General features: G+C 31.8%; 1 protein-coding gene across 4 annotated transcripts in view; it reads right to left on the minus strand.

Annotated features, from left to right (window-relative positions):
- The window catches only part of LOC145303528 (dnaJ homolog subfamily C member 13-like), a 328,576-nt gene that overhangs the window by 23,619 nt on the left and 291,924 nt on the right, over nt 1-13,033 (minus strand). For all 4 annotated transcript variants that reach the window (XM_080144980.1, XM_080144981.1, XM_080144982.1 and 1 more), the window contains 4 exons: nt 10,734-10,825; nt 8,054-8,153; nt 2,119-2,193; nt 301-501 (listed from right to left, as the gene is read on the minus strand). In XM_080144980.1, coding sequence (XP_080001106.1) covers nt 301-501; nt 2,119-2,193; nt 8,054-8,153; nt 10,734-10,825 — 468 coding nt within the window. The remainder of the gene's footprint in view (nt 1-300; nt 502-2,118; nt 2,194-8,053; nt 8,154-10,733; nt 10,826-13,033) is intronic.

The raw sequence follows: 13,033 nt of genomic DNA on the forward strand, positions 1-13,033 counted from the left end.
TAAACATAAAATGATCACTCACTTTCAGACGATTCATCATGCTATTTGATCATTTTATATTAAATTTATGAGAAAGTGAGTCGCACTCTAAATTTTAAATCATAATTTTTATAATTTCTTTTTATTGTTTACTTCTACAGCCTGTTTACACATAATTGTCTAAAAAAGTAGAATCTTATTTTGGCGGGGAGAGGAGGACAAATGTTGAAGGGCTACAGGTCTACCAATTTTGTTTGTCTCACACATGGTGAGAGCTTTCTTTTCTACTAATACTCTGTCTCCAAAAAGAAAATATCTTACCTTCAAACATGTGTACACTTGCCTCTGGTGAATCTCGCATGGCATCCATGAAAATGTTAGGCAGGAATTTCGCCAAAATGATGCGCACTTTAGGACCAACTAATTTGTCAGACAACATCTTCGCAAACAGTTCTGAGGTTTTCTCTCGGACTGTGGAGTTTGTACAATTGCAAAACAGGTCAAGCAGATAGACAAGGGCTCCTGAAAGTTAAGAACAATGTGATTAAGAGAAGGTCGGAAATAGAAAGAATGAGAAATGATGAACAATAATGTGTGAAAACCCATAGATGTCCAATATGAATAAAGCTAGCAAGTTCACAATATGCCATATGGGAGATAATCGCTAACCATCTAACCTTTGTTTACAAAATGAAAAAAAATGTCTTCACATTCTAGTTACCTCCCTTAAGCCATATGATGAACAGCGGGATCTCTTTATACCGACCATGTTACATTTTCAACCCCCCCCCCCCAATTTAACGTATTTTTTTTATGAAAACTATATAATGGTTTTATACAATAGCTTGTTTCACAATCTCAAGTGGTGTCTTTTGATTTCTCTTAATCACTGCCTCTCAACATTAATGTGTCATGGATTATTTTGTTGATTTGAGAATTCAAACCATTGAGATTCCTTGAAGCAAGATGAATGGATAAATGATGAGCTTAACGATCTAAACAGAATGTGATAAAAAAATTGTGTATAGGCAATAAAAATGGTTTTATATATTAAATGAGAAACATTTTGAGTGAAAATGTAGATAGCATTACACATGTAATCTGGGGGTGGGGAACAGTTTTGTAATGCATAAATATGCTAGAATAATTGAGATTTTAAGAAAATGCACCCTTATTGTTGTGTACTGATCATGAGGGACATTTTCTTTATAAAGGATGAAACGATAAAAATTGTCGCCCTAGAAAATATAACACGATTCTATTTCTGTTTGATGAAAACTAGTTTAAGTTTTTTGTTGCAGACCATCTACTAGTTAGCCAGTTGTGTACAAATCCCAAGAGCAATAGGAGCCTTCTATCATGTCTGATAATGACACACGGTTCAATGAGCGAAATTGGAGATGCATCGTTGTACAACTTATGCTCTCTACCAATCCAAGTTATGACAATAGTTTTCGGCCACAGTTATGGTCTTTGGTGTGGTTTCATGTGAGGGTCACATCATGTCACCTCACATACTTAAAGTCGGCTTGAAAGTCAACACCAAAGTGTTCCTGGATGTGGTGAAGTGTGTGGTGATCACCTGGTGCAATCAGGCGTCCACTGGCAGACCCTGGGTGTGGCAGCAGGACTCGGCACCAACCCACAAGTTCAAAGAGACCCAGGCTTGGCCTCAACAACTTTGTACCAGTCTCTCACTGGTCCTCTCCTCCTCCGAACTGAACCCGCTGGACTACCTCATTTGATCAGATGTCGAGAACATCATCAACATGATCTCTCACAACACCAAAGTCAGCCTGATCGCCGCTATTTGCCGAGTATTCATCAAGCTCCTGCTGGCACTTGCTCCCAGTTATGAACCAATATCTTGGCACTGATTGAGGCTGAAGGTGGCTACATTGAATAGATGCCAGCTCTAAAACATCTGAATTGATTTTTTCAATAAAAGTCTTTTTCTTCTATTAATATTAACTCCAAACTGTTCATACTATAATTTAATCGTTTAATATACACATTAAATATATATATATATTTATTTAAAATCACTTATACACTAATTTTATACAAATTTTAAAGTGTGTAGCAAGTCAACTAAATTATTTACCTATGAATGAATTCAATAATGAGAAGTTGTCTTACCTTTTGCCAGAGCCTCTTTCACTATTTTTGTATTCGACATCAAAGCAAATAAACTCTCCAAGATCAGCAGATGACCTGTTAAAAAAAAAATAATAATTTAAAAAAAAAAAAAAAAAAAAATGGCGTTTTTTATTTTTTTATTTTTGAATGCAAAAGAATATTTTAACCATGCATGCATCTTTAACTTTATAAATAAGCAATTTTTGTAATGGATAGAGTTGTAGACTATAGAATTGGTCCAAATCCTATCACATCATGTCCCGTGCATTAAGGGGTTCAAAATGCAAAAGCTGTTATAACAAAAATGAAGAGTCGGAATAAAGATGCAAACATTCTCTTTTTACACTCAGCTTTAATTATATAATCAATTCCCTAGCCACCGTTAGAGAGAGAAAAAGTCAGAACGTCTGCTCATCTCGATCTCTGAAAATTTTTTTCTTTCACACATTTTTCAATCTATCATAAATCAAAAGACAAAAAAAAAAAACTGTTTATATTTCTATTTTTGTCCCAACCTTGAGTAATCATCCCAAGTGTTTATCTCCCTCCTATAGTGAAAGGATGTGACACAAAGTTAGGAACGTGGGAAGAATATTTTTGCCTACAACAAATGCCTGAGCAATCCCATTGGCATTCTCTGGTAGTGATGCCTCAAGTGATTACCAATAAACTAACTTCTTCTCAAAGGATGAAAAGGCAAAGCCTGTGGAGGCTGAACATCCAAAAATTGCATGGGATCATACACCTCAACCAACAGAAAACAAGTTACCTCCACAATGCTGCTGACTGATTCCAACACAAAATCCCCGAGTAATCTCACTACATTACATTTAGTTATGCACTAACACCCTTGAGAGAATTTTGAAAATACAATCTTTCGCCATCCTACTTTTGGTTGGCTGCTTTTTTTTAATTCCTTAAAAAGATTTCAACCTTATTTTCTTAAAGGAGGTTTATAATGGTCATATTTTTTAATAATTATTGTGACAAGGACTGACTGAATGACGTCTTGATAAAAATATTTTTCTTCCTCTGTTGATTCATACCTTTTCTTTTAACCTTGCCACTGAAACAAAAAAATTGATCTAATCTTGTGCTTTTTAATTTTGACTATTTCGATAATATTATTGATATATATATATATATATATACATACACGTGTATGTGTGTGTGTGTGTGTGTTAGTGATATACCGATTATCAAATTGTCTGATTCCTGATTAGTTGGCCTTTGATAATTAACTGATTATCTATTAATCGGCCTTTGATAATCGGCTGATTAATAGGTTTTCTAACGCCAATTTATCAGCAAATTTTGTTGACATAAATGATACTAATATTTAATTATATTGCAAACAAAGACAAGTTAACTCCCTTTTTTTGCTTGCCAGTAAAAAGTTATCAACGAAACATGCATTGTCTACACCATATTAACAAATAACAGCACGTCATGCCTCTTAACATGTAAACTTTTACAACTGCAATGAATTTGAGGCAAATAGATGTAAGCATATTGAAAATTTCATTCTTTTCTCTTCCTATCGAATTAACATAATTTTTTTTTTTACTTTCAATATCTGTCAGAGAAAATTATTACTTCATCTTTCAGTTTTATTATGTACAGTAAATTGCGACGATGTGTAAACTGAAAATAAAGCATTTTTCATCAGTCATACTCTTGTTCCTCAATTTGGACTCTTCCTATTATCACATTTTTATTTTACGGGTTTAGATAATGTATATTTTATTGAGATAAATTACTAATTAGATATCAGACATGAGTAGTTTAAATACATAAAAAAATTAACTATTAAAAACAACCTTCAACCATTTTATTTATTTACTTGCAAACTATTTTCCTCATCTTTATATAATTGTTGTTTCACAATGTTTCAGCCAACTATTTCTCTGGCCTTTGTCAGGTTGTTAACTGCGACAGGGCTTGTGGTGCAATGGATAGAGACGTTGAATCTCTACAGTTCCAGATGAGCATTGTCTGAAGATAGCAGTTTTAATCCTATCCAAAGATGGCCAGATTAATTACTGGAGATACAGTTAAAAAGATTCAGCATTCCTATCCTGTCGTGGTTAACAACCCGACGAAGGCCAGAGGAATAGTTGGCCGAAACATCGTGAAACAACAACCATAAAATAGATGAGGATAACAGTTCGCAAAAAAATAAATATAATATACAAATTACTCATCTCAAAAAGAATTCCAATAATTAAATATAAACCTTCAACCATTTTGGCAACCAGTTTCTGCTTGAAGTATTTTGATGTCAATCCCAAGAATAAGAATACAGCTGTCTGCAAGATATGTCAAACCATCATATCAAAGGGTGCCAAATCAGTAAAACCTTTTACGACTGTTAAACCATCTTAGAAAGGTTCGTTCAAAAGAAGCAAAAGTTGCAGATAAGAAAAGGAAGCACAATGAATATTCAGGGACAGACATTCCAGGAACATGGGCAGCAACTAGGAGCCTCCAGCAAAACACCAAACTACTATAGAATCAATATTGGCCAAAAAGAAAGTTTAGGATATTAATGATAACAGGTCACAAGAGATCCATTATCTGATAAGAGAAATGATTGTTGTTGATATTCAACCATATTCAGTAACATTTGACATTGGGTTTAATAGGCTTTTTGCAAAACTTTGCTCAAATTACAAAATAGTACTTCAATGTAAAATAACTGGATATATTTACAAAAGTAAAACAAAAATTCAATTATCCCTTGTTGAAATTAGCAGCATTTCATGAACTACAGACATTTGGACAGCTACAACAGATAATGCTCCCTTTCTGAGTTTGACAGGTCATTGGTTTTCACATGACTGAGCAGTGCAGAGCTGTGCTTAGAGTTGTTCCATTCCCTGGTCCACACACACGTGTAAGAATAAGTGAAGGATCGCACATCTTCAATAAAGTTTTCTTAGTCGTCTGCGATTTAGGAGCAAATATGGTTGTTAGTGTCAGAGAATGTGATTTAGAATAACTATCATACATTATAACTCAGGATGTTAAGACAGCCATTAGATCTAACAGAAATACAGTTTCTTACTTTAATCACTTCCTATTAGCAATTAGCAAATTAACTGAAATACAGGATCAGTTTAATTTGGAAAACTGTTGATTCTGCTTCATTATCATCAGTGGATAATAGACTTAAAATCTAATTCTAAATGTTTTCTATGCCAATCTTAAAATTAATATTTGAATCATGGATCTAGGGAAGTAGACATTTAAGTACACCATCTTCATCTGTGGAGAGTGACAGGCTCTTTAGTACAGGTGGTAATGTGTATGGATATATGAGGAGCAGGCTGTATCCTGAGAATGGAGAAACTCTAATGTTTCTACATTACAACTTAAAAGTATTCAACTTTAAATACTGAGGAGACTATGAGAGCAGAGAAGGCAAACGGCAAGAATAGAATAGTAGAGCAGCAGCAGCAGGTGCAGAACTTCAGCTTATAGTTATTCACTTCAAGACTTATAATTTGTACTTTGCAGGTAGTTTGTAATTTCTTTTTTCTTATATAATTGTTGAATTATATTCATTTAAGAATTTGAAATTGTACTTTATATTTTGTAATTGTAGTTAATAAAAACAAACTCATAATAGTGGCCAGATAATTAAATGTTAAATTAAATTAGCAGTTACTATGTTAATGTGTCAAAACTATCTGATGAGTCACTTGGCAGTGATGAAATTATTTAAATTTAATAGGAAAGAGAAAAGTAATATATTGGCCGATTACCGATTAATCAGCAAAGTGGTTGATTGAGGCCAATTATCTGCCGATTAATAGGTACACCCCTAATATATATATATATATATATATATATATATATATATACACACACACACACACAGTACATGTATATATATATATATTTAAAGTGATGGTTGTGTTGTTCCAACGAGAGAAAAAAATGTATATTTAAAAGAGTGTAGCCATCACCATCAAATTGAAAAGCCTGTGAAAGGAATTCAACTCCTTAAAAAAATGCTATCATTTCACTTTGTGATAAAAATGCAGCAAAAGTATAGTCAACATGTCTAAATAGTATGGATTGATAGTATGTGACAAAGATATCATCTGAAGTTGGAGCCAATGGACTCGTCATTGAAACCACATCAAAGCTAAACTCTGATTTTGTATGAAGAAGCACCAATTCTACAATGATCTCTTTAGAAAAGCATCGAGAAGCCACTCTGTTTCTATAGAGTGCATCCGAACAACTATGTATGGTCTCAGCCAATGGTATATTTGTGAAGAGACTGGAAACATCAAAAAAGCACATAAAGGATGCAAACATATACGCATACCTAACTTTATATAGAGATAGAACAAATTATCTAAATAAGCTTATCCATTAGAATGATATATATATATATATATATATATATATGTATGAGGTGCCTTCAATAAGTTTCCAGACACTTTTATTGAAACTCTAGTCCCCTTCGAAGTAATCTCCTACGGCTGCAATGCGCTTGTTTTACTGCTCCAATAAATTCTGGAAGGCTCCATGGAAGTCCTCTTGTGTAAGCATGTCAATGACCTTCGTTACAGTCTCTTTCATCTCCCCAATTGTCTCATAACAGGCTCTAGTATTCCTTAAGCTTAGGGAATAACCCAAAGTCATAGTGAGCAAAGTCTGGACTATAGGGACTGTGAGGAGCTGTCTTGATGCCCGTCTTGGTTAAATAGTCTGTGAACCCTGAGGACAAATTTTGCACACAGTTCCTCATGAATAATTGAATAATCCACACTGACATCAAACTATGCAATTATTGTCACTATAGACACACGATGGTCCTTATCCATGAAATTCTTTGTTTGGCCAATCAAGTCTGGTTTTTTGATTACCTTACTTTACTCACATCTATCATTATCCTTCACAGACTGTCATCTTTGAATTTCTTATGGCACTCAAAAACTGATGCTTGATTATAGAGGATGATCCAAAAGCAGTCTAAAGCATTCCATACGTTTCTGTGGCATTTTTTTTTCAAGTTTAAAATAGAATTTTATTGCATATCATTCTTCTTAAGTGTCCTCACATTCAGATTGCATTTTTGAAATTTACCATTTATAACAATCAAACTTTAGTAGGGTGTATTCCAATTTCTGCTGTAGCTGTTTATTTGAACCTGAAATCATATAAATTGTTCAGTCATCCTGGATGTATAGCAATAATATACTGAATTTTCAAAGGTCTACGACAACTTTAAATGCCTGTACATACATACATATATATATGAGTGTAGCCATCAACAATTGTGGGTTTTTCAGCCTTTTATCATTTTTTATTTTAAAATATTTTTATAACGCGTTTCAAGCTTTGTACAGCTCTCTTCAGATATATTTTATATAAAGGTTTTTTAAGTGAAGGGTTATTCTGGAGAACATTTTACATCTAAACTATCTTTTCTTCTCTGCGACTTCTCTCACAGGCATAATGTTGCTAGTCGCTGTCTTTTCTTTAAATACCGTTATGGCATGTGTTCTTCGGAATTGTCTGATCTAGTCCCTGCTTCCTTTGTTTCAACTCAGTTTGCCGTTCTGATACCTCCTTATAACACAGCTTATTCCAGTAAATTCTTTCCACAAATACTGCAATCTTGCGGAATTCTCTTCCTGCTGATTGTTTCCTCCTTCATACAGCCCTGGTCTTTTCAAAACTTGGATCAATAGGCATCTTCTGTCTTCATGATAATCATCCATTCTTGTTAGCTCCTTACATTAAGTGGCTTCACACCTTGTTTGGAGCGATTTCCATAAAAAATAAAATAAAAACATAAAAAATGAAAAGCTTTGGAAATCAAACAGTTTTCCATTAAGTGGATTGTCATACAGAACGTCAGGGTTTACAATCAAAGTTTATCTGCAGATATGAAAAAAAAAAAGAATGAACTTACACTGTGGCAATCCTTGGATAGCAAGCAGCAAATAGGAAAGAATCTCGGAGGCAGCAATATCATTCACACATTCTTGGTTGGCAGTTACACTACTTATCACCTTTAAATAAAACAAGATACCTCATCTAAGAAAATGTCATCATAAGACTCTTAATCACTTTGAAAACAACACAACGAATGTTTCAATAACTTGAACTGATTTGAAATGTGAACTCAGTTTAAACATTCATTGATTTTTTTTTTCTTTTTAGATTTAACAACTTTAGTCTTTGGCAATTTCAACCATGAAAACATTATCAAACAGTGCGTTTCATTTACAAAAATGGACATTCAAATAAAAATGGCATTTGCACACTTTTCAATTTTTCTTTGGTCAGCATAATCAACCAACCAAGAGTAATTTGAAAATTTGTTCATAAATTCAAACAACTGGGTCAGTGACAGAAGTGAAAACAGCTTGCTCGTTTATGTGGTTCAGCTAAAAACATTGCTCTATTGCATAAGAATATGGTAAAAAATCTAAACGCATCTATACAATAATATTCTATTTTTTGATTAAAGATTTGCCCGTACACACCGAATTAAAAGTTTAAAGGATGTATTATCTGTAGAAATAGCAAAGCCAAGCAAATAGTAAAGTCAATCTAATGGTGTCAAGTCACCTGGACATCTTTAGATTTCTTTCTTTCAAGTCATTAAAATGAAATAAAATTGATGCCAACAACAATTTAACAGCTGAAGCATCAGATGATAAGGCATCTTGGTGCGACCAATGAGGAGTAACTATGCAAAAACGTCATCAAAAATTTTGACCATCAAGTGAAAGTGTGCCGGCGAAGCATTGGGATACATTTGAGCAATATTATTTTACACACAATTGACATGATTCAAATAAATTGACCCAATAAATAACACCAATTTATTTACTGCTAACTTTGGTCCATCTTAATGAAACAGTCATAGGTGCTTGTGCAATATAATGGGATTTAAAAAAAAAAATGCATTTTATGAAAAAACACTTATGTACTCGTATGCCATGTTAAAATTACAAAAATTATGAAAAATAATAAAGTAGATCTGATGGAACTATTTTTTTATAAAAAAATAAAGATATTAGCAATGCTCCATTTTCTATTTTGAAATGGTGAATTACAATTATTTTGTCAAAATCATAGACTGCAGTCTGGATTTTAAGTTTTCAACATAAACAAATATGAAAAAAAATATAATTTGATAAATTTTATTTCTACTTTTAATTATTTTTGTACTCAATCATTTTCTGTAATTTTCACGATTTTGTTTTTTGATATGACACATTAGTATGTAATCGTGTTCTCTTAAATGCATTTGTTTGAAATTCGATTATACTGCACACACACCTATTCACATATCTTTGTTCTGTTCCCATTATTCTTCTAGTCTGGGCTGAATTAAGCATTAAGCAAAATAAGCATGTATTTATGGCATCAAAGACGAATGAGCACGAGAGATTTTTCTACAAAAGAAAAAAAAAGTTTTAGCGGAATTAAAATTGTAAAAAAAAAAAATTTAGAATTTGTTTTGCCAACCATGAAAATATATATTTTAGGTACTTTTTAACAAAATTGGATCTTTTGAGCATTCATGGTTTTATGGGTTTTTTTGTGCGTAAAAACGTCTATTACAAATCTAAAATGAACAGTTATGCAACAAGGCTGAATATATTACTTATATCTTCTAGAGAGACGAGTTACATTCGTTCAACATGTAAAAAAAAAAAAAAAATGCAGAATCCTTTTTGCATATATTTAGTATGTGGAATCAAACATTATGCTTGAATGTTAAATTTTAATTATCAAACAAATATTTAAAGAAAATGAATGGTCTATTACTTTTTCACGTAATATTTTTCATCCATATTAAATGGATACCTGTCTCTCCAAAAAAAATCTGCATGCTTTACGTAAAGAGGAGAGGGGGTCACCACAAGACCTCTACAAAGTTTTTACCTAGCCATGATTCTCATTTTCTATAGTATTAAACATTTGGATTCCTGCCCAGAATTCCCTCTTTATCAAGAAAAAAAAAAAAGCAAAACTTGTACCCATAACAAAATGAAAATATATTCCAAAAATTATGTAAACTGATCAAGTGATTTTATTTTTTTTTATTAAGAAAATCATTTTTAAGTGATTAATGGAAAAGTATAAATCTCCCAAATTTGAATTATTGAGTTATCTCCCTTTTTTTTGGTGGTATTGTTTTCAAAATGGTGGACAAGATAGGCAGCATTACTTTTGAAATGTTTATTGTACATTTCAAACAAAAACAAATTAAGATATTAACCTATATACTATTAAAATGTTCTGGTGTTTTTTGGAGTTTGTTTGTATACAAAGTACACATTACTACTACAGTACTTTGTTTTGTTTTTTTACAATGTCAATACCAAAATTCAAAATATTTTTAGAATGATAGAAAAATCATAAACCCAGGTACTGTACTAACATGGCTCAAGGAGTGAGTATAGACTAGTTTTATAGAAAAAAAATTTTTATGTTAAAATAAACATTTACATGTATTTTTGGTTTTAATGGTAAATTTAGTTTAAAAACAAACTTAAGTTTGTAGCAGAAAACCGGCAGGAAAATAAGTTTACTAATTATTGAGAAAAGCAAATCTGTTTCCAAAAATTACTCACCTCTAATGCAGACTGTTGTAAATTTGCACAATTTTCCAGTCGTAACAAGGAGAAAAGAAGTTTAAAGTGACCAATGCACTGAATTTCAACGCCTGCAATAGAGAAACATTTAAAATGAAACAATAAAAAAGAAAAAAAATGTATTCAATGTGTGCTTTTTGGGTTTTTCACTTAATTCATATGCTAGGCAAGGGGAGATAACTATTAGAATTATTGAAAAGAGTTAAAACATAGAAAAAACAATTAAAAAAATGAAAATAAAATTTTAATTTAAGGAGATGCAACAAAGTTAGAGTATTGTAGCACTCACTATTAACTTGCCTCCCACACGGGATAGCTGTGACATGAGATTAACAAGTAAGATACACAAACAGCACAAATTATTGAAAGCCTCAAAGTTATACAAATCAAAATGGTGGAAAATCATCTAACATGTAGTTTGATTAAGAATTTTGGCAATACAACTACTGGCATAAGTAAACAAATAATGAAAATGAAAACAAATTAAGTTTTTGCAGGAGAGCAGATAAGGTATTAGAAACTTGATAAAGTATTGATATTCACAAAAAAATTGGAATGTTGTGAATGATAGAATAAAATATACAAATAGAGTGTGTATGTGTTTATATATTATATAATTTGTAGTAGAACTTTCAAGGTTTAAGTTCAGTAGATATTCATTTTTAACCCCAGAATATGTATGAATCAATAGAAAGTCAAATTCCAGTAATCATATCTTTATTAGTGAAAAGGTCCAATTCTTTACAGTTCATTTTGTCATTGTTCAAACAAAATAACATATAGAGACATATATTGGATTAATCTGAATTTAAAAGGTACTCCATGCTGAAACAATATTTTTTTTTGTTAAAAAAAAAAAATAAATAAAAAACTTATTGCTAGTGATATCTGCAAAAAAAAAAAAAAAAAAAAAAAATTTCTTTTTGGAAATATTTTTAATAATATCTGAAAATGATATTAAATCTAAATTTCAAGAAGAAATAATACAGAATATACAGAAAAAAAAACAGCACACAGCCATTAGCAAGTAATGTTGATTGCCTTATTATAGAAAAGTAATTGTTATAAACAAAGCTGTTACCTACTATCATGATAGTAAAATAATTCTAAGAAAGGAATCACCAATTATGTTTTTATCAGTGATATAAGCAGATTTTTTAATTTTTCAATCATAATTGAAAATGTTTCCATGTTTTTGATTATCTAGCTGGGACTATATAATTGTGCAAATAAACTGTACCGAAATATGTTATTATATTGCCAATAACATGATACAATAATAACAAATGAAAATTGGCTAATCAGATTCTAAGTTTGATATGTAAGCTTAATTACTATTTGGGTTCAACTTTTAAAATCTGATAAGATAATAGAATAGGTACAAGCAAAAAATACACTAAAAAACATTAAAGTATAAAATTTTAATGTTTTTATTTTCTTTCTTTGAAGTATGGTAAGGTTTCAGTGGCATCCCTCTAACTGGAAAAGTTTACAAAAAAAAAAAAAAATGTGCCAACATTACTCACCCTGTTGCCTGGAATACATCTATATATATAAAAGCGAAAATGTATGTGTGTATGTATGTACGCTTTTCCTTGATGTCCACGAAAAGCTTCTTTCAAAGAAGCGCTTGCTCGGTTCACAACTTCTTAAAACTTTTTATATTGTCTATAAATTGTAATATCTCAGAGTTATCCACGGAGATCGCCTGTCTATTTAATTTTATTGACTTTCAAACGTTAATTATTCCACATTTCCCGCATCGGCATGTGTTACATTCGGTTTTCGGTATAAAAAAAGCGAAACTCGACTCTAATAACAGGCCGAAAGCCAGTTGTCTCAAGAGAGCTAAGTAATGTTTGTTCAATGTCGACTTCGTCATATCAGACTGTAGCTTTCATTTCGTTCCTCCTAATAAACAGGGAGCGGGTTTTTAAAAAAAAAAAAACCGATTTATTCACCTCATTCAAAACTGTCCCGCACAAAATCATAACTGCTGAATACCTATCGCCGTCACGTCAATCAAAAACTCGCACATGTTTGTTTTTTTAACACTTTACTATTTTCCAACTGCGCGTCGTGAAGGCTTCGTTTTTTTTTCATGGGCACCTGTTTTTTTTTCACATACCCCGAAAAACACCCGGGCAACACCGGGTACCCCTCGCTTATATTCCATAAAAAATACAATAGCTTAGGATTTTCGCAAACATAAATTTTGATGCTCATGTATATTTCTGTTTGTATTTAACTGATGTTAAAAGTTCTTTTTTTTTTTTTTA

Source organism: Euprymna scolopes, chromosome 19 (genome assembly GCF_053919585.1).
Source record: "Euprymna scolopes isolate OS-2025 chromosome 19, ASM5391958v1, whole genome shotgun sequence".
Taxonomy (NCBI): Eukaryota; Metazoa; Mollusca; class Cephalopoda; order Sepiida; family Sepiolidae; genus Euprymna; species Euprymna scolopes.